Below are 22,607 nucleotides of genomic sequence, written 5' to 3'. Positions count from 1 at the left end.
GATCGTACCTGAAGTACTTTGCAGAGTACTGGCAGCCTGATACAAGGAAGGATATAAATGTGTTGGAAGCAGTTCAGAGGAAGCTGACTTGACTGATACTTGGAATATGTGTGTTTTCTTAGTTAGACAGGCCAGGCTTGTACCCACTAGAATTGAGAAGCTTGAGAGACTTGGAGGGAAAACATAAAATCCAGAGGCAACTTGACGAGGTGAATAAGGAGGTGACATTTCCTCTTGCAGGAGAATGTAGAGCTTGGAAAAAGATTAAGGATTTGCTTTATTTTGTCACATATACATCGCAAACCACAGTGAAATGTGTCAACAACTGACACAGTCCGAGATATGACACAATGCTTCTGGCACTAACCTGGCATACCTACAACTCACTAACCATATGCCTTTGGAATGTGGGAGGAAACCAGAGCACCTGGAGGAAATGTGTGCAGTCACAGGGAGAATGTACAAACTCCTTATAGACAGCGGCGGCGAGAATTGAACTCCGATCGCTGGTGCTGTAAAGTCTTACTCTAGCCACTACACTGCCCTGCCACCCGGTTTAAAAATAAAAGGTTGCCAATTTAAGAGATGAAGCCAATTTCTTTCTCTCAGAGGGTGGTAGGTCATTCAAGGTCTCTTCAGCAAAGGATAGTGGAGGTAGTGTGCTTGAATATTTCTTATGGTGGGGGGGGATAGATTCTTGATGAATTGGGGGGGTGAAAGGTTATCGATGTTAGGTGGGGGTGCAGAGTTGAGGTCATAATCAGATCAGCCATGCTGTTAGTGTGTCACGGAATGGACTCAAGGGGATGATGGGCTGAGTGGACTCCTCCTGCTGTAAAGTCACCAGCGTTTCAATACTGGAATCATGACTGGTTAACTGAGGAGTGTTCCTCCCTCTTTCAGACAGCAGAGCAGTGAAGGCTGAGCACCCGATGAGCGCAGGCACTTGTTCAGTCACTTGCGAGGAATTTCTACACATGAAGCAGACTCTGGTGCAACTCAAACAGAAGGTAATAAGTGTTGTCTTTCACTGCACCATCCTTATAACCCTGCCATTCACACCAGCAAATCCCGTCCTACTCGCTGTTGCTCATGTACTAACTTTAATGGTACTGCCAATACTTAACAGTTAGGCTTTAAGGAAGAAATGCAATTCTACACCACCGTCCTTACATCAGCCATTCCTGTCTGGTTTGGTGCAGTATCTTCTCACAACATAAGAAGACTACAGTGACCTGTCAGGTCTGTGGAAAAGGTCACTGGCTGTATTGCAGTGCTTGTATGTATCCAGGACAAGGAAACAGGCAGGAAACATCAGCAAGGACACTCCCCACCCTACAAACTGCCTTTTCCAAAAGCTGCCTTCTGAAAAGCACCACAGGGTTACTAAAACAAAAACTTCACGCCAAATGTTTCTTCGCCCAGGCAGTTAATCTGATCAACCATTCTTGTTAGCCCCCCACCCCACTCTCCTCTACTACCCCGTCACTGACAAACACTTTAAACCACTTTTTATAATGCTGTTTACATTGTAAATGCATGCAGGCATTTATGCATTTATTCCATTAAGAGGTACATTTTCCTCGAACTTTATTTTTTATATAATTCTTTATCTTTTATAATTGTTGAATGTTGCACCAACACACAACAGCAAATTCCTAACACATGCGAATGTATATAATGAATGAGGGTGACCCTTGATCCTTGATAATGATCATTTTTTTATTGGCCGTACCACAATTCTTACATAACAGTAGTTGCAGATCAGAAATGTTTTCAAGAGATATTGAGGCCCTGGTTAAGAAAAGAAAAAGGAGGTGCATAGCAGGTATAGACAGCTAGGAACAAAGCAGTCCCTATGGAGTAAGAAATGCAAGAAAACACTTGAGAAAGAAATCAGGAGGACTAAGAGAAGGCCTGAGGTTGCCCCAGCAGTTAAGATGAAGGAGAATCCTAAGGGATTCTGCAGATATGTTAAAAGTAACAGGATTGCAAGGAACAATATTGGTCCTCTGGAAGTTCAGAATGCTAATCTATGTGTGGTGGCCAAAGAGATGGAGTAGATCCTAAATGGATTTTTTGCATCTGTATTTCCTCAGGAGGTGGACACAGATTCTATAGAGGTGAGGCAAAACAGCATTGACCTCATGGACTCGATACAGATTACAGAGGAGAAGGTGTTTGCTGATTTGTGGCAAATTAGGGTTGATAAATCCCCTGGGCCTGACAAGGTGTTCCCCCGGACCCTGTGGGAAGCAACTGCAGAAATTGCAGGGGCCCTAGCAGAGATATTTAAATCATCCTTAGAGGCAGGTGACTGCTTAGGGATAATCAGCATGGCTTTGTGCGTGGTAGGTCATAACTAACCAATCTTAGAGTTTTTTGAGGAAGTTATCGGGAAAGTTGATGAAGGCAAGGCAGTGGATGTTGTCTATATGGACTTTAGCAAAGCACTTGACAAGGTCCTAGAAGGGACAAAAAGGCTTCCTTTGGTGCTGTATTTTTCTATGATTCTATGTGCTTCATTAGCTGGGGAGTAAATATTGGCCTGGGTGCTGGAATAGTTCATTTGCTTTTTTTTAATCCCAAAGAAATTTCCAGGTCCATACTTCTGAGCATTTGGAACCTTAGGGTAGTAATTCATCTGAGAGATTACAACCCTGAGAGTGTGGCACATCCTCAGTGTTGCCCCGGAGCAAGGCCCGAATCCATGCTTAAAACCCTGGAGTTATACTTCAACATATAACCTTTTATGCCAAACTGAATTTAGGCTAGAACCACAGCCAAGGATTGCAACTTTGAACCCTCTGTTGGATCCACTTTGATACCTTGTCCATGTGGCAACTTTGCATCACAGTGAGAGTCATGTGATAATCAGAGAGTCATAATCTGAGCTTGACCTGTGCTACATCAAGTTTAGTACAGATGCAATTCTGCCTGATGGATTGCAAGCCACTGAGGTCAACTGTGCGGCTTCTAACCCTGTTCAGGAAGTATTAGATGGCCATATTGCATCAAACCAGAGAACATCAGCGTAGCACAGTAGTGTAGTGGCAGCATCAGTGGCCTGGCTTCAATTCCCGCAGCTGTCTGTAAGGAGTTTGTATGTTCTCGCCATGTCCGCATGCGTTTACTCCGGATGCTGCCAGACGAGGTGGTAAATGCGGGTTCTTTTTTAACATTTAAGAATAAATTGGACAGATACATGGATTGGAGGTGTATGGAGGGATATGGTCCGTGTGCAGGTCAGTGGGACTAGGCAGAAAATGGTTCGGCACAGCCAAGAAGGGCCAAAAGGCCTGTTTCTGTGCTGTAGTTTTTCTATGGTTTCTATGCTCTGGTTTCCTCCCACATTCAGAAGACATACAGGTTAGTAGATTAATTGATCACATGGGTGTAATTGGTCGGCATGGGCATGTTGGCCCAGAAGGTCCTGTTACTGTACTAAATCCCTAAAAAAAATGTTCAACTGAAGCAAAATGTGCAGGGTGGAATTCTGAAGCAAAAACTGAAACACTCTTCTGAAGAAAGAAGATCAATCAGGAAGATTGGTTCTTTTCAGTTTTTCCAAAGATCTGGTCAAGATTTTGGAACTGACAAGTCCACAGAATCAGAAACTGCCTTGCAGTTAATTCATAAAAAGACCTCAGAGTAGTTTTTGTTATACTACATAAAGATATTTTTATTTTTAAATTAGTCAGCAACCTAATATTAGATCTTAATCAGCTTCAAGGGTGTTAATACTAAAAGCTCTCTCCTTGAATATCAATGGGTTCTTGATAGATTAAACTTTGCTGTTTATTATCTTGTAGCGTGAAAGTATGTGAGATTGTACAAAATGGAGAACTTCAAAACATAAAATTAAAACATTTTGGAGCCTTCAACTTTTAAAACAAGTTTAAACACTTCAAAAAAGTCCTATTAATTATTGAGAACATGAGTTGATATTGGGCAGGTGTTCTTCCAACAACACCTGAGGGTATATTGTGAATTAGTACTGTGTATTTTAGGATTTATCATTGAAGCTGCATCAAATTAAGGTTATTTGTTGTTGGATGTCTTCAAGATTTTCTTGTTATTTCTGAAGTTATTCTGTTGAAGGTTGAAGGTCTTCTGTATATGTAAATTGTTACCAGACAACGCACTAAACAGCTCTTGATTTCCAATACAAAGATAAAAATAGTTCTGCGGAAATACTTAAGTAATTGTACCACACCTTTATGTTAGTAACATTTCCTAGTGATGTTCCAAAATTTGCCTTACCCGCTTGACTGAACAGCTCTGATTCTGCCCTGGCCGGTTTCCCATATTTCATTGTCTCTAAACGTGAGATCATCTGAAGTGTTCTTATGTTCCAAAGGGACTGATTGCATTTAAGACCCACTGCAACACGAGAAAAGCATACAGTTCTTCATATCTGCTCTGTCATTCAGTAGAATCACAGCTGATTTGATTTTGACCTCAACTCCACTCCCCTCCCTGCTCCAATAACTATTGACTTGGATTGAATTGACTTTATTTCTTACATCCCTCACGTACATGAGGAGTAAAAATCTTTATGTTACGCCTCCATCTAAATGTACCAAGTCCAATCGTAGTAATTTATAATATTTTATAATAAATAGAAAAGGCAATGTAATGTAGAGTACACTCAAATCAGAGTGAGTTCTTCAGTCTGATAGCCTGGTGGAAGAAGCTGTCCTGGAGCCTGTTTTTTCTGGCTTTTATGCTGCGGTACCACTTTCTGGATGGTAGCAGCTGGAATAGATTTGGTTGGGAAGACTTGGGTCTCCAATGATTCTACGGGCCCTCTTTTCACACCTGTCCTTGTAAATGTCCTGAATCATGGGAGGTTCACAATTACTGATGTGCTGGGCTGTCCGCACCACTCTCTGCAGAGCCCTGCAGTTAAGGGAGGTACAGTTCCCATGTCAGGCAGTGATGCAGCCAGTCAGGATGCTCTCATTTGTGCCCCTGTAGAAAGTTCTTAGGATTTGGTGGCCCGTACCAAACTTCCTCAACCGTCTGAGGTGAAAGAGGCGGTGCTATGCCTTTTTCACCACACAGCTGGTGTGTACAGACCACGTGAGGTCCTTGGTGATGTAGATGCCGAGGAACTTGAAGCTGTTCACCCTCTCAACCCCAGAAAACAAAAATCTGTTTATTCTGTCATTGAATATATTCAACAATTTGGGCTCCAAAACACTTGAGGGTAGAAAATTGTTAAGATTCACAGCTCTCCAAGAGGAGAAATTCTTCGAATCTTAACCACTTTTTCTCAAGTCCGACAAGTCTGTCCACGGCCTCCTCTATGGTCACAATGAGGCCACTCTCAGGTTGGAGGAGCAAACTTCATATTCCATCTGAGCAGCCTCCAACCTGATGATATGAACATTGAATTTTCTAACTTCTGGAAATTTCTTTCTTGAGAAGAGAAGATGGCGGCACGACACAGCGTGCAGTGGCCACTCCGGAATGAATATCTGTTATTTGTTAAGTAGGATGCCATGCACAATCCTGATCTGATGGAGACAGACGTGAGAAGCACGGAGGAACATCTGGAGAAACTTCTGAAATGCCTGTTTCGCTGCCGCTGCTACTGTGCGGTCCAGAATCTCCAGAGGGGAAGGCCCCGAGTCCTCAGCTTTGCCTGTTGCTGGTGGCTGGGGCAAGGGTCGAAGCGCTCGGCAGAGATGGTGATCGGTGCTTGGTGTTGGAGGGCGGGTCGGAGGCTCGAAGTTTTCGGACGGACTCAGAGTCGGCTGTGGTCGGGTGCTTCCAGGGTGCTGCATCGGCAAGTTTGCGGCGCTGGAGGTTCATGGCAGGGAGAGTTTCTCCCTTCTGCCGCCTGCGTGAGATGATGGGGCTATAGGGACATTGAGTCTTTTTTTTACTGTGCCCATGGTCTGCTCTTTATCAAATTATGGTATTGCTTTGCACTGTTGTAACTATATGCTATAATTATGTGTTTTTTGTCAGTTTTAGTCTTGGTCTGTCTTGTGTTTCAGTGGTATCATACTGGAGGAACATTGTAAACAAAAGGAATTCTGCAGATGCTAGAAATTCAAGCAACACACATCAAAGTTGCTGGTGAACGCAGCAGGCCAGGCAGCATCTCTAGGAAGAGGTACAGTCGACGTTTTGGGCCGAGATCCTTCGTCAGGACTAACTGAAGGAAGAGCTAGTAAGAGATTTGAAAGTGGGAGGGGGAGGGGGAGATCCAAAATGATAGGAGAAGACAGGAGGGGGAGGGATGGAGCCAAGAGCTGGACAGGTGATTGGCAGACGGGATATGAGAGGATCATGGGACAGGAGGCCCAGGGAGAAAGAAAAGGGGGAGGGGGGAAACCCAGAGGATGGGCAAGGGGTATAGTCAGAGGGACAGAGGGAGAAAAAGGAGCGAGAGAGAAAGAATGTGTGTATATAAATAAATAACGGATGGGGTACGAGGGGGAGGTGGGGCATTAGTGGAAGTTAGAGAAGTCAATGTTCATGCCATCAGGTTGGAGGCTACCCAGACGGAATATAAGGTGTTGTTCCTCCAACTTGAGTGTGGCTTCATCTTAACAGTAGAGGAGGCCGTGGATAGACATGTCAGAATAGGAATGGGACGTGGAACTAAAATGTGTGGCCACTGGGAGATCCTGCTTTCTCTGGCGGACAGAGCATAGGTGTTCAGTGAAACGATCTCTCAGTCTGCGTCGGGTCTCGCCAATATATAGAAGGCCACATTGGGAGCACCGGACGCAGTATATCACCCCAGCCGACTCACAGGTGAAGTGTCGCCTCACTTGGAAGGACTGTCTGGGGCCCTGAATGGTGGTATGGGATCCCACCACTAAGCACATCTTTCCCTCCGCCCCCCTGCTTTCTGCAGGGATCGCTCCCTATGCGACTCCCTTGTCTATTCGTCCCCCCCATCCCTCCCCACCGATCTCCCTCCTGGCACTTATCCTTGTAAGCGGAACAAGTGCTACACATGCCCTTACACTTCCTCCCTTACCACCATTCAGGGCCCCAGACAGTCCTTCCAGGTGAGGTGACACTTCACCTGTGAGTCGGCTGGGGTGATATACTGCGTCTGGCGCTCCCGATGTGGCCTTCTATATATTGGCGAGACCCAATGCAGACTGGAAGATTGTTCGCTGAACACCTACGCTCTGTCCGCCAAAGAAAGCAGGCTCTCCCAGTGGCCACACATTTTAATTCCACGTCCCATTCCCATTCTGATATGTCTATCCACGGCCTCCTCTACTGTAAAGATGAAGCCACACTCAAGTTGGAGGAACAACACCTTATATTCCATCTGGGTAACCTCCAACCTGATGGCATGAACATTGACTTCCCTAACTTCCGCTAATGCCCCACCTCCCCCTCGTACCCTATCCGTTATTTATTTATATACACACGTTCTTTCTCTCTCTCTCTTTTTTCTCCCTCTGTCCCTCTGACTATACCCCTTGCCCATCCTCTGGGTTTTTCCCCCCTCCCCCTTTTCTTTCTCGCTGGGCCTCCTGTCCCATGATCCTCTCAGATCCCTTCTGCCAATCACCTGTCCAGCTCTTGGCTCCATCCCTCCCCCTCCTGTCTTCTCCTATCATTTTGGATCTCCCTCTCCCCCTCTCACTTTCAAATCTCTTACGAGCTCTTCTTTCAGTTAGTCCTAACGAAGGGTCTCGGCCCGAAACGCCGACTGTACCTCTTCCTAGAGATGCTGCCTGGCCTGCTGCGTTCACCAGCAACTTTGATGTGTGTTGCTTGGAGGAACATTGTATCATTTCTTAATGCATGCATTACTAAATGACAATAAACAAGGACTGAGCGTCCTCATAATCTAACCTAATCTAATCTAATCCTCCTTCATTCCCATTCCCCATTCTGGCTCCCCCCTTACCCCTTCTCTTCTCCTCACCTCTCTCTTGTTCTCCTCCTCCTTCCCTTTCTCCCATGGTCCCCAGTCCTATCATATTCCTTCTTCCTCAGCCCTTTACTTCTTCCACCTATCACCTCCCAGCTTCTTCATCAAAAATTCCCCTAATCTGCCCCTATGCCTTATATGGAAGGGATCCCTCTGATCAGCATAGACATGGTGGGCTGAATGGCCTATTTCCATGTAGTATAACTTTGTAAACTCCATAATAGTTTCAAGCATTCAATCTAAGCAAGATTTTACCTGACCATTTTGGAGAATCATTTTCTGTGATTGGAATTAAGCAGATCTGTTTCTGTAATAGCAGAATGTTTATTGTCATGTGACCTAATGGCTGAATCCCTCTTTCTCCCAGCTGCTGCTAACAAGCCTGGACAACTCCAGTGAAAAGTTACAACTGTTAAGGAAGTGCCCTCCACATATAGTAGGCCGACCTGGTGCCCCTGGACCTCCTGGTAAGGCTTCCAATGAGATTCTTAAGAAGGTTTAGTATGGGTCAATCCAGATCTATCAACTACGGAGCCTAGCCCCTCTCCTGTTTCGAGAGTGGTGTCGTGTTGTCAACTTTAAAATAATGCACCAAATGACAGACATCTATCAGACCATCCTTGCCATACTGGGAACAGTTCTGATCTCCTTACTTGAGGAAGGACATAACGAACTTCGAATTCAGTGGAAGGATTCTTGGGATGAGAAAGCTGAGTTATAGGGAGAGATTGAGTAGAATGTTCTGGAGTTTTGGATAATGAATATGATCCCATGAAAAATTCTTGTCGTAACAGAGTAGGTTTTGGAAGGCTGTTTCCCACATTGGGGTAGAAGCTTAGGATAAGTTGATGGCGGTTTATGGCCACAGTGAATTCCCTAACCCAAAATCCTGTGGATTCTCAGTTATTAGGTACCTTCTGTACCTAATAAAGTGGTCACTGAATGCATATCCATGGTCTGCTGCTGTAGCCCATCTACTTCAATGTTTGACATGTTGTATGTTCAGAGATGCTCTTCTGCACACCACGGTTGTAACGGGTGGTTATTTCAGCTACTGGCGCCTTCCAGTCAGTCTGGCCATTCCCCTCTGACCTTTCTCATTAAAAAGACATTTTCACCCTCAGAATTGCTGCTCACTGGATGTTTTGATTTTGTTTTTCCACAACGTTTTCTATAAACTCTAGAAACTGTTGTGTGTGAAAATCCCAGGAGATCAGCAGATACTCAGACCGCCCCATCTTAAGGTAAAAATCACTTAGATCACATTTCTTTCTGATTCTGATGTTTGGTCTGAACAACTCTTGACCATGTTTGGATGCTTTTATGCATTGAGTTGCTGTCACATGATGGGCTGATTAGATATTTGCATTAATGAGCAGGTATACAGGTGTACCTAACAAATTACCCCTGAGTGTACTTGGCCTTTTCTCCTTGGAGCGACGGAGGATGAGAGGTGCCCTGATATAAGTGTATAAGATGATGAGAGGCATTGAATATGTGGATAGTCAGAGGCTTTTTCCCAGGGCTGAAATGGTTGCCACAAGAGGACACAGGTTTAAGGTGCTGGGGAGTAGGTACAGAGGAGATGTCAGGGGTAAGTTTTTTTACATAGAGAGTGGTGAGTGTGTGGAATGGGCTGCCGGCAATGGTGGTGGAGGCGGAAACGATAGGGTCTTTTAAGAGACCTTTGGATAGGTACATGGAGCTTAGAAAAGTAGTGGGCTATGGGTATCCCTAGTAATTTCTAAAGTAGGGACATGTTTGGCACAACTTTGTGGGCTGAAGGGCCTGTATTGTGCTGTAGATTTTCTATGTTTCTATGTAATCACACATTATCGCAGTGGTGTGTAGACGAGCATCACTAAGCATGCAACGTGTCAAACCTTGAAGTGGATGGACTACAGCCGCAGAAGATCACAAGCATACACTCAGTGGCCACTTTATTTGATATCTCCTGTAAAATCCTGGTTAGACCACTCTTGGAACATGTCTCCAGTTCTGGTTGCTTCATTATAGGAAGGGTTTAGGGCTTTAGAGAGAGAGCAGAGGAGACTTACCAGGATGCTACCTAGATTAGCGAACATGTCTTATGAGAGGTTGAGTGAGTTAGGATTTTTCTAGTTGGAGTGAAGAAGGGCGAGAGGTGACTTGATAGATGTGAACAAGATGATAAGAGACATAAATTGAGTGGATAGCCAGTGACTTTTTCTCTTGGAAGAAATGGCTAATACAAAGGGGCATAATTTTAAGGTGATTGGAGGAAAATATAAGGGGGAGGGTATCAGAGGTAGGTGCTTTTTTTTTTACACAGAAAGTGGTGAGTGCATGGAATGCCCTGCCTGGGGTGGTGAAGAGGCAGATAGATTCGGGGCACTTTAGAAAATCTTAGGTGCGTGAACGACAGAAAAACAGAAGATTGTGTTGGAGAGAAGTGTTAGTTTGATCTTAGAGAAGGTTATAAGCTTGGCATAATATCCTCGGCCGAAGGGCCTGCACTGCACTGTAGTGTTCTATGTTCTATAACCATTGCCATTAACTCACTGATGTCATTCAAGGGAAGAAATTGCTGCCTTATTCGGTCAGCTTTATTTACGACTCCAATCCCATCAGTCTGGAGACAACTGGAGTAGACAAAATGTCAGCATTATCCACATCCCATGAACAAATACACTTTAAATATTCTGCAACACAATTTAAGGAAGATTTCATCATTAATACAATTTTGCAAAAAAGTCCTTTCAGTAAAGCAGTTACAATTTTTGTGCTGATACATGGCTGGTTTTAAATTGATGGAATGTTCCGGGTAACATTATTTAAGATTGTGTCATTGTAGTCTCATTTCAAACTATTATCATAAACCACAAACATAATATTAAAATGATTTTTGCAAGAGTTCCCTGCACCATGTGACAGCTTACGAACCACTAATTATTATTTTTTTATTGCATGTGTATTCTTTGCAAGACTTGGCAATGTGTTTAATGATGGCTCATGCTGACTGTATGAAGCTTTGCGTGACCAACTATCTTCTGAGACAGACTAGGTTCCACCCCTGTTTTGTGGGGTTCTGGGGGGGGGGGCGCGTGGCTGAAAGATGAACGTGAGAGTGAAGAAACACCCACAGATGAGGCAGGATGGAGGGGAGAATGGTGGGTAGGTGCTTTGTGAGGTGGTTCACTCTTCCAACTGGACTACAGATAAATGGATTGGAAGTTCCAAATACCATCTTGAATGTTCCTTCTCCACTTCAGGCACCCACAGGCCAGTGTTTCCCAAGAATCAGAGGAAATATTGTACTTTTTCCAAAGAGGCTTTGAGCACTTCCTTAAACCTTTCTACTGTCCCATCTTGTAATCTCTTTCTGTCAACAAAGGGTTGCTCTTGCATCTCAATGGCTACCACTGTAGCGTTTGAAAATGCCTTATGATCCTTCAGCTCACTTTAGCAGATATCCAACATCCTTTAGGCATCAGTGTATGCACCCCAATACTGGAAACCTCAGCTGAGACCAAGAAAGACTTCAGCTCCAAACTTGGGAGAACAAACTAACAATCGGCCATACAAGATAGGAGATTATAGCTTTAATGCTGGATTCTACAGCAAATTTCTTGCCTTCCAACACCACAGAGGCTTTCCACAATTTACAAAGCATAAGCCAGGAAGGTGATGGAATACACTCCACTTGCCTTGATGAGCACTGCTCCAACGACTCTCAGGTAGTTTAGCTTCATCCAGAACAAAACAGCCTGAATCATTGGCATCTTATTCACTACCTTTAACAGTCTCTCCCTCCACGACCCTAAAAATCACGTGTATGTAGCGTGCACCACCTACAAAATACACTGCAGGTCCTTGAATAGGTTGATCCATCCGCACTACCCCTAGCATGAAGTACTAAGGCAGCAGGTGCATGGAAACAGCACTGCCTACAAGTTCCCCTCCATGTCTCTCTCACCGTCTAGACCTGGAAACATATTGCTTTTCAATCATCACTGCTGCCTCCGAATCTTGGAACTCCTTACCCAGTAGCTGTACTTTCACCAGAAGGACTGCAGTGGGTCAAGAAGATGATTTACATACCATTTCTTTAAGATTCAGATAAGATTAACATTGGCTTTATTTATCAATGTACAGTGAAATGCATTGTTTACATCAAATCAAAGCAGCGATGATTGTGCCAGGCAAGTGTCGCCACGCTTCCAGCACCAACTTAGCACGCTCACAACTCACTAACCCTAACCGTACGTCTTTGGAAAATGGGAGGAGGCTGCAGCATCGGAAGAAAACCCCAGTGGTCACGGGGAAAATGTACAAACTCCTTACAACGCATGGCAGGATTTATATATTTAGAGATAGACCACCAAATAGGCCCTTCCTGCCCTTTGAGCTGCACCACCAGCAACCAATCGGTTTAACCCTAGACTAATCACAGCACAACCGACAATGACCAATTAACCTACTAACCAGTACATCTTTGGAGTGTCGGAGGAAACCGGAGGACCCAGAAAGACCTCAAATCGTAAAACTGCTTTTTTTTCCCCCCAAAACCTTTCTTCTGCCTTTTCCCCTTTTAAGCCACTTGGTGTTGAGTGTCTTTGAAATACTCTACCTCTGATCTGTGAGTGCCATCTATGATATTTCGATCATTCCTGGATTGAACATTGGGTACTAAAGCCTCCTTGAAATAGAAGATAGGCTGTTACATTAAAAAATGGAGCAAATTCTGTGGACTAAGTGACCTTGACCCTATTTCTTATGCTCTAGGAGTCACAGGTATAAAGTCAGAAACAGGCCCTTCAGCCCGTCTAGTCCATGCTGAACTGTTATTCTACCTAGTCTCATTGACCCCCACCCCAGACCATAGCCCTCCATACCCTTCCAATCCATGTACTTATCCAAACATCTCTTAAATGTTGACACAAACCCACATACACAACTTCCAAAGGCAACTCGTTCCACACTTACATCATCATCTGAGTGAAGCAGTAACCTCACGTTCACCTTAAGTATTTCACCTTTCACCCTTAACCCATCACCTTAGTGGAAAAAGCCTGCTCGCATTTACCCTATCTATAACCCTCATAATTTTGTAAACTTTGATCAAATCTCCCCCATTCTTGGGAATAAAAAGCCCTAGCCTATTTAACTTTTCCCTACAACTCAAGTCATCAAAACCTGGCAACATCCCTGTAAATTTCAATCTTATTGAAAGCTTTCCTGTTTCTTGTATCCATACAAGTTGTACCAGTCTGGGATGTACTGCCTGAAAGGATGATGGAAATAGACTCAGTAGAGTGTTCAGAAAGAGAATTGGGACTGGGGGACTCATGTTGTCAATATTAATTAATTATTTGTTTGCTTTTCTATCTATCTGTCTATTTATTTATTCTTTTTGTATTTGCACAATTTGTTGTCAGTCCATCTGTATTTCTGTGCAGTTTTTTTCATTGTTCTATTATGTTTCTTTGTATCTACTATGACTGCCCACAAGAAAATTAATCTCAGTAGTATATGGTGACGTATGTATACTGTGATAACAAATTTACTTTGAATTTTGATATAACGAGAAATGGAATTAATTTCATAATCTTTTGAAGAGAAGAGTACAGCCACAATGGACAAATATTCTGTTAAGTAGCTTGGCTGAAGTGGTAGATAGGTTCCACAGTGTATAAAGCAAGAATTCACTCCTATGAATAAATGAAAATCTAAGTGTTGGGTTTCTCTTCAGTTAAACTGTTACTTTCTATTCAAAATTCACTAGGAATCAATTTCAAGGGCAGTAATGTCTAGTGTAAAGTAGGTTCCCACAATCCTTTGGCCTGGTTTAAAACAAAGCTGGCACTTATTGCTAAGTTGACCTTGCCCCTGATCATCATGATTGGTTCCTGCCAAATGCATCTGGTTTAAAGGAGACTTTAAAAATTAATTTCTGTGCTTTTAGGCATATGCATCTAATTTCAGAGGATTTTGAGATTTTTTATGTACTGCTAAATGCAATTTGGATATATTTGTGTTACTTTGGGCACAGCCATGAGCAAAATAAATTGCTTGCAAAGTGAATGTAGGTTTTTCCTGCAATTTACTGACAGAATCTGAAATGAAAAATCCAGGCCTGGGTGTCTGGATTTTTGTAAATAAATTAAAATAAGATAAATTAAAGATTAGCTTTGCTTGTCACATGTATATTGAAACATCAAAACATACAATGAAATACATCATTTGCATTAACAACTAACATAATCCGAGGATATGCTGGGGCAGCCCGTAAGTGTTGCCATTGACTCCAGTGCCAACATAGCATGCTCACAAGATTAGAACTTATAATAAATATATATTATTTATGATAAATAAAATATCTGTTTATATTAAATAAATAGCTACTTTTACATTGTTAATTTTGTAATTTATAGTAATTTTATGTCTTTGCTCTGTACTGCTGCCACTAAGCAACAAATAAGACAGTGATAATATTGTAACATGAACAAAGTCTCTGGAGAGACAATAAAGTGGGTGGATACACGAGTATTTTAATCAACAAAATGAGACACTCTCAGAGGAAGAGGCATGATCATCCCAATATTACATGACATTTTATATGCTGAAGATCAAAGGTAATGGCAGGACAGTTGTATAGTTACAGTATATCTACAGTGCTTCCTTTGAGTTGCATATAATTTTCACACCTCCTCATTTGCACCCACACTCCAGACATCCAAAATGAATGTTAATCAACATTGTCTGGTTTTCAATCCACTGTTGTCCACGGCTCCAGTAAACTAATCTCCAGAGCTGCATTTTAAATTTAATCTCCAATCCACATTCAAGTCTAAAGAATGGTTGCTGGTTAATATTTGCTATATACCCTAACTCCAGAATATGTCCTAACAATAATAAACATGATTCTGATTTTCATAATGGAAACTACAGCCAATAGGATCAGGATTACTACTACAGTAAGGTACAGAGAGTGAAAGATAGATAATAAAAAATACTGTGCAATGCAATCACTCCAGAGCTTCACAGTAATGTGGTTTCCAAGGTAGATTGATGGGGGAAATGCCAGCACGGCAGTCTGCCATCAAGCCTGGACCACTGTCCTCAAGGCTTCAAGACTTGCCGGGTAATATCCTGGGAAAAACAAAAGCACAACCAAGAGCCCAAAGGACAACAAAACAGTAAAGTTCCTCCCTAACATATGAACAGCAGATGAATTGGCATTTGGGAGACCAGCAGGATGGATTTGCCAGCTGCCGTGGGGATGCAGGAGTCTTCTGCCACGTGGAAACGTGGTTCACAGCTGCATTTCTGACTTGTAAACGGTTTCCATGATGAATATCAGTTCTTTTCTGCTATATCCATCTCAGTCCACTGGAAAACCTCCTCTCACCTATCAGCTCAATGGCAGGAACACTCACCTCTGAAAGAGAAAGTTGTTGATTGAAGCCACACTCCAGAGGGCCAAGCACGTTACCAGATTAACCAGTGTGGTGTTGTCAGTTCCAATATTTGAGTGAGAGATTAAATTTCTTAGGAGGTCTCAAGAGTTTGCATTTTGTTTCATAGAGAGGAGCAGGACAGTCTTCTTACTCTTCAACCGACACCCAGATCAGAATTGTGTTTGTAGGAGCCTGCTACGTGTAAATTGACTGCTGTGCTTCCTCCACCAGTACCAGCGATCAAATGTCCACATCGTCTATGAAGAATTTAGGAGCATTTGGTGGTTATGGACCTGTTGTCGCCGGAGTTTAGAAGAGTCAGTGGGGATGCCATTGAAACGTATCAAATATTGAAAGAGCTAGACAGAGTGGGTGTGGAGAGGGCGTTTCTTATAGTGGAAGGGTCTAGGATCAGAGGCACAGCCTCAGAATACAAGGATAGAGATGAGGAGGAATTTCTTTAGCCAGAGGCTGGTGAATTTGTGGAATTCATTGCTACAGATGACTCTGGAAGCCAAATCATTGGGTATATTTAAGTGGAGGTTGATAAATGATTCATTAGTCAGGGCATCAAAGGTTGCGAGTAGAAGGCAGGAGAATGGGGTTAAGAGGGATAATAAATCAGCCATAAAGTAATGGAAGAGAAAAAACGATGGGCTGAATAGCCTAATTCTGCTCCTATGTCTTATGGTCGATGGTTTTTAGAACACGTTGAGACCAAGAAAGGTGCTATATAAATATGACTCCCTTCCTCTGCCAAATAAACTTATATTCATTTCCAATTTCACTAATCTTAATTAATATTTTTGACAAGTAGATGAAAGAATTGTTTCAGAATAATCAACTTGCAGTGTGAAAAACAAGATAATTAGATACATTATTAAGATTTACAAGTCAGGGATTGGGAATACAAGTCAAGTACAGGCAGGTAGGGAGAAAAAACGCTTCATTCATTTTTTGAACTTCTATCGGTATTATTTTGAAGTGATGCATATTTCACATGATACTTTGAAATACCGCCCGAGGGAGAGCTTAGGAACATGCTCCAACAACAAAAAAATCAAGTCTCGTTTCCTAGAATCAGAAGTTATGGCAGGAGGCTTTTCAGCTATTTCTATTGATTTGGGTCAAAGATGTCAAGCTGGTGCTTGAAGATTACTAGCAGGAGCCAAACGGAATACTGGGAGGGAGGAAAAGATGGTGGCGTGATGCAGCGCGCGCAGCCGTTCTGAATTGATATCGATTCGCATTAACTGGGGGGCCGTGCACAGTCCGGATTTAATGGAGACAGCCATGAGAAGCACGCAGGACACCTGGAGTAACTTCTGAAATGCCTGCTTCACTGCCACTGCTACTGTGTGATCGAGAATCTCTGGAGGGGAAGGCCCCAAATCCTTGTCTTTGCCTGTTGCCTGTTGCCGGGGTTGGGGTCGAAGCGCTCGGAAGAGGTGGTGCTCGGTGCTCGGTGTTGGGGGCTGGTCGGAGGCTCGGAGTTTTCGGACGGACTTGGAGTCGGACTGTGGTCGGATGCTTCCAGTATGCTGCATCGGCAAGTTGGCGGCGCTGGAGGTTCACCATCGGCGTGAGATGATGGGACTTTCGAGAGACTTTGAGATTTTTACCGTGCCATGGTCTGTTCTTATCAAATTACGGTATTGCTTTGCACTGTTGTAACTATATGTTATAATTATGTGGTTTTTGTTAGTTTTTAAGTCGGTTTGTCATGTGTTTCTGTGACATCATTCTGGAAAAACATTGTATCATTTCTTAATGCATGCATTACTAAATGACAATAAAAGAGGACTGTGTGTCCTCATAATCTAATCTAATCTAATCTAATCAGTTTCTCTAAATCCTGCTGAAGGGTCTCAGCCCGAAATATTGACTGTACTCTTTTCCATAGATGCTGCCTGGCCTGCTCAGTTCAGATTGGCAAAATCATCTCCTCCACAATCTCCATCAACACAGGTGCACCACAAGGCTGTGTGCTTAGCCCTCTGCTTTACTCACTTTACACTGATGAGTATATTGACTGGCTGCATCACAGCCTGGTATGGAAACACTAACGCCCTTGAATAGAAAATCCTTCAAAAAGTAGTGGATCTGGCCCGGTTCATCGTGGGTAAAGCCCTCCCCACCATTGAGCACATCTACACAAGAGTGCTGTCGCAGGAAAGCAGCATCCATTATCTGGGATCCCCACCAGCTCGGACATGCTCTTTTCTCACTGCTGTCATCAGGAAATGGGTACAGGAGGTGTAGGATTCATACCACCTGGTTCAGGAACAGTTATTACTCCTCAACCATCAGGCTCTTGAACCAAAGGGGATAACTTCATTTGTCCCATCATTGAAATGTTCCCACAATCTATGGATTCAACTTCAATGACTTTTCATCTCAGGTTCTTGATTGATAGATAGATAGATATTAATAATTTTCTACTTTTTTTGTATTTGCTTTTTGTTGTCTTTTTCACACAATGGCTGTCCGCCCTGTTGGCGTGGTCTTTCATTGATTCTATTATGGCTATTGAATTTGTTGAGTATGCCCACAAGAAAATGAATCTCAGGGTTGTATATGGTGACATATACATATTTTGATAATAAATTTACTTTTAACTTTGAACAGCTGCTTTAAATATACCCAGTGACTTGGCCTCCACAGCTGTCTGTGGTAATGAATTCCATAAATTCACCAATCCCTCTTCTCTCATCTGTCTTCTAAAGAGATGTCCTTGAATACTGAAGCTCTTCCTGATATGAGTGGGACAAACGGTCCATGAACAGAGTGGGTGGGATTCATGATATTTCTGGCCTTCTTCTGGCACCTTTTTGTATACACCTTCTTCACAGTGTCTTTGGGTCAAGAGTTTTGAAAGAGAATTTTGCAAGAATCACTCTGCAGTAAGTGAGAATGTGTTTATCACATTAACGTTGTAACTTGGAAACACCATTGAATAGTTACACTTCATGTGATATACCGTCAAAGCAATTTCTTCAAAAATGTGCCTTCAACGTGCCTTTGAAGAATGCTTCCGTGACTAACCTGAATCTTTCTGATTTTTTTGTGGCTGCAATCCAATGCAAACTTAAACAATCAGGAGATTCGTTGTCAACTTGGTGTTATCTATCTTCTGTTTTGCAAGTAATGGAATCAGGAAAACGCCATCTCCCAAAGAGAAAAAAACACCTTTGTTGGTGTAAGGAATTTGTACCTTTAAGAAAGCAGTGTGATCACCAATATTTCTGGTTCAAACAGAGAAATGAGAAGAAGGTCAAGAATAATTTGTTCCACGTTAATTCCTAGGCTCTTATTTCAGAAGCAAAATTAATACACTCTCTTACGAAATCAGATGTCAAAAATAGAAACAGCCCTGATGCAGAGATCCCACGCAAAATGTTAACAATTCCTTTCTCTCAGGTGCTAAACCACCCACTGAGCTCCTCCAGCAATTTGTTTATTGGTCCAGATTACAGCAGCTGCAATCTCATTCAAAATACCACAACAATATGAATTTATAAGTTTACTGGTTCTTTATTTCCCTACATGTCCATAGAACCAATGCACAACAGGATCACTAAGAAGTTGCAGAGGGCTGTAGTCTCAGCCTACCCCATCACAGGAACAACTCCCCCCCATCAAGCACATCTTCAAGAGGAATCAAGAACCAATTGACCTCCATTTTACATATACCCAATGCCTTATCCTCCACAGATGCCTGTGGCAATGAATTCCAGATTCACAGTTATGGTAGATACATGTATAGAAGCTGAAGTATGTTCTAATCTTCATGTTGAATGGAGAATGAGGAGGATGCAGAGAGGCTTGGGAACCGTACAGACAGACTATATGATTTGGAAAGGACATGGCAGGTGGAATATAAGGTGCAAAAATGTAAAGTCATCCAGTTTGGCAGAGAAAATAATAAGGTGGAGTATTGGTTTAAATTTTAAAAAAACTGTTGGTGTTCAGAGGAACCTAAGAGTCCTCAAACAGAAGTCACTACAAGTTGATGTACAGGATCAAGAAATAATTGGGAAGACAAGCAGCAAGTCAGCCTGTAATCCAAAGATGATTTGAGAACAAGAGAAGTGACAAGAAGGGGCACAATGTTGGGCAGACAGAAGAACTGCTGCCTCACAGCATCAGAAACTCATTTCAATCCTGACCTCTGGTACTGTCTGTGTGACCATCTGAGTCCCCCACCCCACCCCTTCCCCCCTGCCCCACACTGAGTACTCGGGTTTCCTCTCACATCTCAGTGTCAAGCCATCTTGTGGATTAACTGGCTACTGGAATTTACCCTAGTATGAAGGCGGGGGAACGATCAGTGGGGAATTTATGGGAAAGTGAGAGAATAAGAAGTGAGATTACTGTAGGATTGGTGCAAACGGGTATCTAACTCTCAGTATGGAGTTGGTGTGCCGTGGGGCCTGTTCCCATGCGGTCTCTCGCTATGGCTCGATGAAACTATGTGAAGAGGAGAAATAGAATTCCTTTTGATCGAATGACTTCCCAGATCATGTTTCAGTGATCAACATTTTTTTTCATTCGATACAGAGTTTGAAATAGAACACAGAATCAAACTGCTGATTGATTTGTAGGAGGACGAAAAGGTATGTCATAACATGAGGGGCTCTGAGCATGCACAGTGTTATGTAACAGTACGTTGCATCTCATGACAGGAACTAAAGATGTGGAGTGAAGCATGTTGAGAACTGAATGTGTGAAATATGACCTTGCAAGACCTTAGACTGCACCACACAACATGGTAGTGTTGCATTCAGGTCGACGTTTCCTCTAGATATTATATAGATAATTCCAAAGCATATTGTCTAAACTGTTTATGAGAATTCAACCAAATCATTTAACTGTGAACACTTTGAAAGCGCTCGCATGTCAGACAGTATCATTGGAGAGTGATGCTTGACCTGCTTCGTGCTCCCTGCATTCTGTGTCGGAATTCCAGGATCTGCAGTTCATTGCTTCAGTAACAGTGAATACTACAGCTCAATAAAATGTCAGGGTGGGTGTGGATTGACTTTGAGTTTCAGTGTTGCCAAAGGAAAGAATGTCAGAGTACTGGAACAAATCGGGTGGAATATAAACACCAGCATGGAAACATTGGATTGATTGGCCTCTCAGTTCTGTGCAACTCTGGCTACACAGCATTGCTTTACATTTAAACAATGTGAGCTTTAATGGCCACTTTATTAGGTACAGAAGTAGAACCACATCCATTTCTAGATTCAGCATGTTGTGTGTTCAGAGATGCTCTTCTGCAAACCACTGTTGAGATGCATGGTTACTTGAGTTACCGGCACCTTCTTGTCAGCTTGAACCTGGCTATCCATTCTCCTCTGATCTCTCTCATTAACAAAGCATTTTCACTCACAGAACTACCACTCACTGGATTTTTTTTGTTTTCCGCACCATTCTCTGTAAACTCTAGAGACTGTTGTGCATGAAAATCCCAGGAGATCCGCAGCTTCTGAGATACTCCAACCACCCCATCTGGCACCAACAATTATCGATTGGTCAAAGTCACTTAGATCACTTTTCCTCCCCAGTCTAGTGTTTGGTCTGAACAAGTGAACCTCTTGGCCATGTCTGCATGCTTTTATTCCTTGCATTTCTGCCACATGATTGGCTGATTAGATATTTGCATTTCTGAGCAGGTGTAAAGGTGTATCTAATAAAGTGGACACTGAGTGTATGTTAATATGTGAGTGTGGCTTGTTTTAAAACAGCTTTAATTATAGTAGAGGTCAGAAAAATTGTAAACTGTTTTGTAAATTTTTCCACAGATTAAAAAAATGAAACTGATAATAATACTTTGATTTTTGTCATTGTTAATACAAGAGAGATGTAATAATCTTGCAAACTGAATGATAAGATAAGGAGCTGTTCATTTAACACAGGGGTGCATCGAGGTTTCTTTTCAAAGAGGGTGGTGAACTTCAAATTCTCTATCCCAGATGGTTCTAGAAGTCTTGATCACTAGAAATGTTTAAGATTAAGGTATGTACATTAATGGAAGATTGAGGAATTGAGGGCAATGGCGAACCAGCACAGAAGAGGAGGTAAGGCAAGTGTAGATCAGCCATGATCATTTTAAATGGCAGGGAAGGCTTGTGATGCCTGGTAGCCAATTTCTACTCTTATTTCCTTCTGTTCTTATACAAAAGCATCTTGGTCAAAACACGATGATGAATTGGGCTCAATAATTGTTTCTTGCCTTTCTCAATTTCTGTTTTCAGGTTCTCCAGGACGTCCAGGAGCTCAAGGCATGATGGGACCAGAGGGAGCACCAGGAGCTCCTGGTCCCCGTGGGCCCAGAGGCTTCATGGGCCCCATGGGTCCCACTCCTGATCTGTCCTCCATCAGGAGAGGAAGACGAGGTCCAGTGGTAAGTAGATTCTGAGTGTCACCGGACTGCGTGACAAAGGTACTGATCTCGGAAGACACTTCAAAACCAAGACTTGAATTTCCACCACAAATTTCACAGTCATTTGAATAGTGTTATAGAGCTTAATTAAACATGAGTGAAGATGAGTCATTTACTTTTCCTGGTTTTTATTAATGTATTATTTAAATATTTAAGCATATAGTAAAATGCAGCCTACTTCAGTCTTTGGCAGTGGTGGACAGTCATACTTTCCAGATATTAGTGCCACTTCCAAACATGATCTTAGTTCACCTTTTTTTAAATATTACCTTTAATTTTCTAGCCGACCAGGTAAGCTTAAAAGGGAGCACAGGATCTAAGGTCATGATGAGGGGGGAAGAAAATGCAGGAGCTGGGGCCCTGCTGAGTGGATAGGGAGCTCAGGAAGTGTGTTCTCGATGAGGGGGAAGACAGCCTGGGAACCAGGCCCCTGGTGAGCTGGAACAGAGTGTGGAATTAGGACCCCGGTGAGCTGGAAAATTACACTTAGCTGTTGAGCCAGATCTGTGACCATTGGGAACTCTGAACAGTGCATGCAGCTTATTGGAGTTTTACTAAAAATATATCATTTTTGAAAACTAACTTACACTAAAAGATATTATTAAACTGGAATGAGTACACAAAATAATTCTAAAGATGTTGCCAGGACTTTAAGGTCTGAGTTACAAAGAGGTTGGACAGGCTGAGACTTTATTTCTTGGAGCACAGGAGACTGAGAGATGATTTTATAGATGGTGTATAAAATCATGAGAGTATATCAAGAGTACATTCACTGTGCCTTTTTTCTCCCCCCAGTGTTGGG

General features: G+C 42.6%; 1 protein-coding gene across 5 annotated transcripts in view; it reads left to right on the top strand.

Annotated features, from left to right (window-relative positions):
- LOC140212137 (collagen and calcium-binding EGF domain-containing protein 1-like) overlaps positions 1–22,607 on the top strand; it is a 210,105-nt gene that overhangs the window by 148,235 nt on the left and 39,263 nt on the right. For all 5 annotated transcript variants that reach the window (XM_072282739.1, XM_072282741.1, XM_072282743.1 and 2 more), the window contains 3 exons: positions 904–1,010; positions 8,286–8,385; positions 21,618–21,766. In XM_072282739.1, the coding sequence (XP_072138840.1) occupies positions 904–1,010; positions 8,286–8,385; positions 21,618–21,766 (356 nt within the window). The remainder of the gene's footprint in view (positions 1–903; positions 1,011–8,285; positions 8,386–21,617; positions 21,767–22,607) is intronic.

Source organism: Mobula birostris, chromosome 18, assembly GCF_030028105.1.
Source record: "Mobula birostris isolate sMobBir1 chromosome 18, sMobBir1.hap1, whole genome shotgun sequence".
NCBI lineage: Eukaryota > Metazoa > Chordata > Chondrichthyes > Myliobatiformes > Myliobatidae > Mobula > Mobula birostris.
Note: the sequence above shows the minus strand (reverse complement) of the source record. Positions and strands in the feature narration are given on the sequence as shown.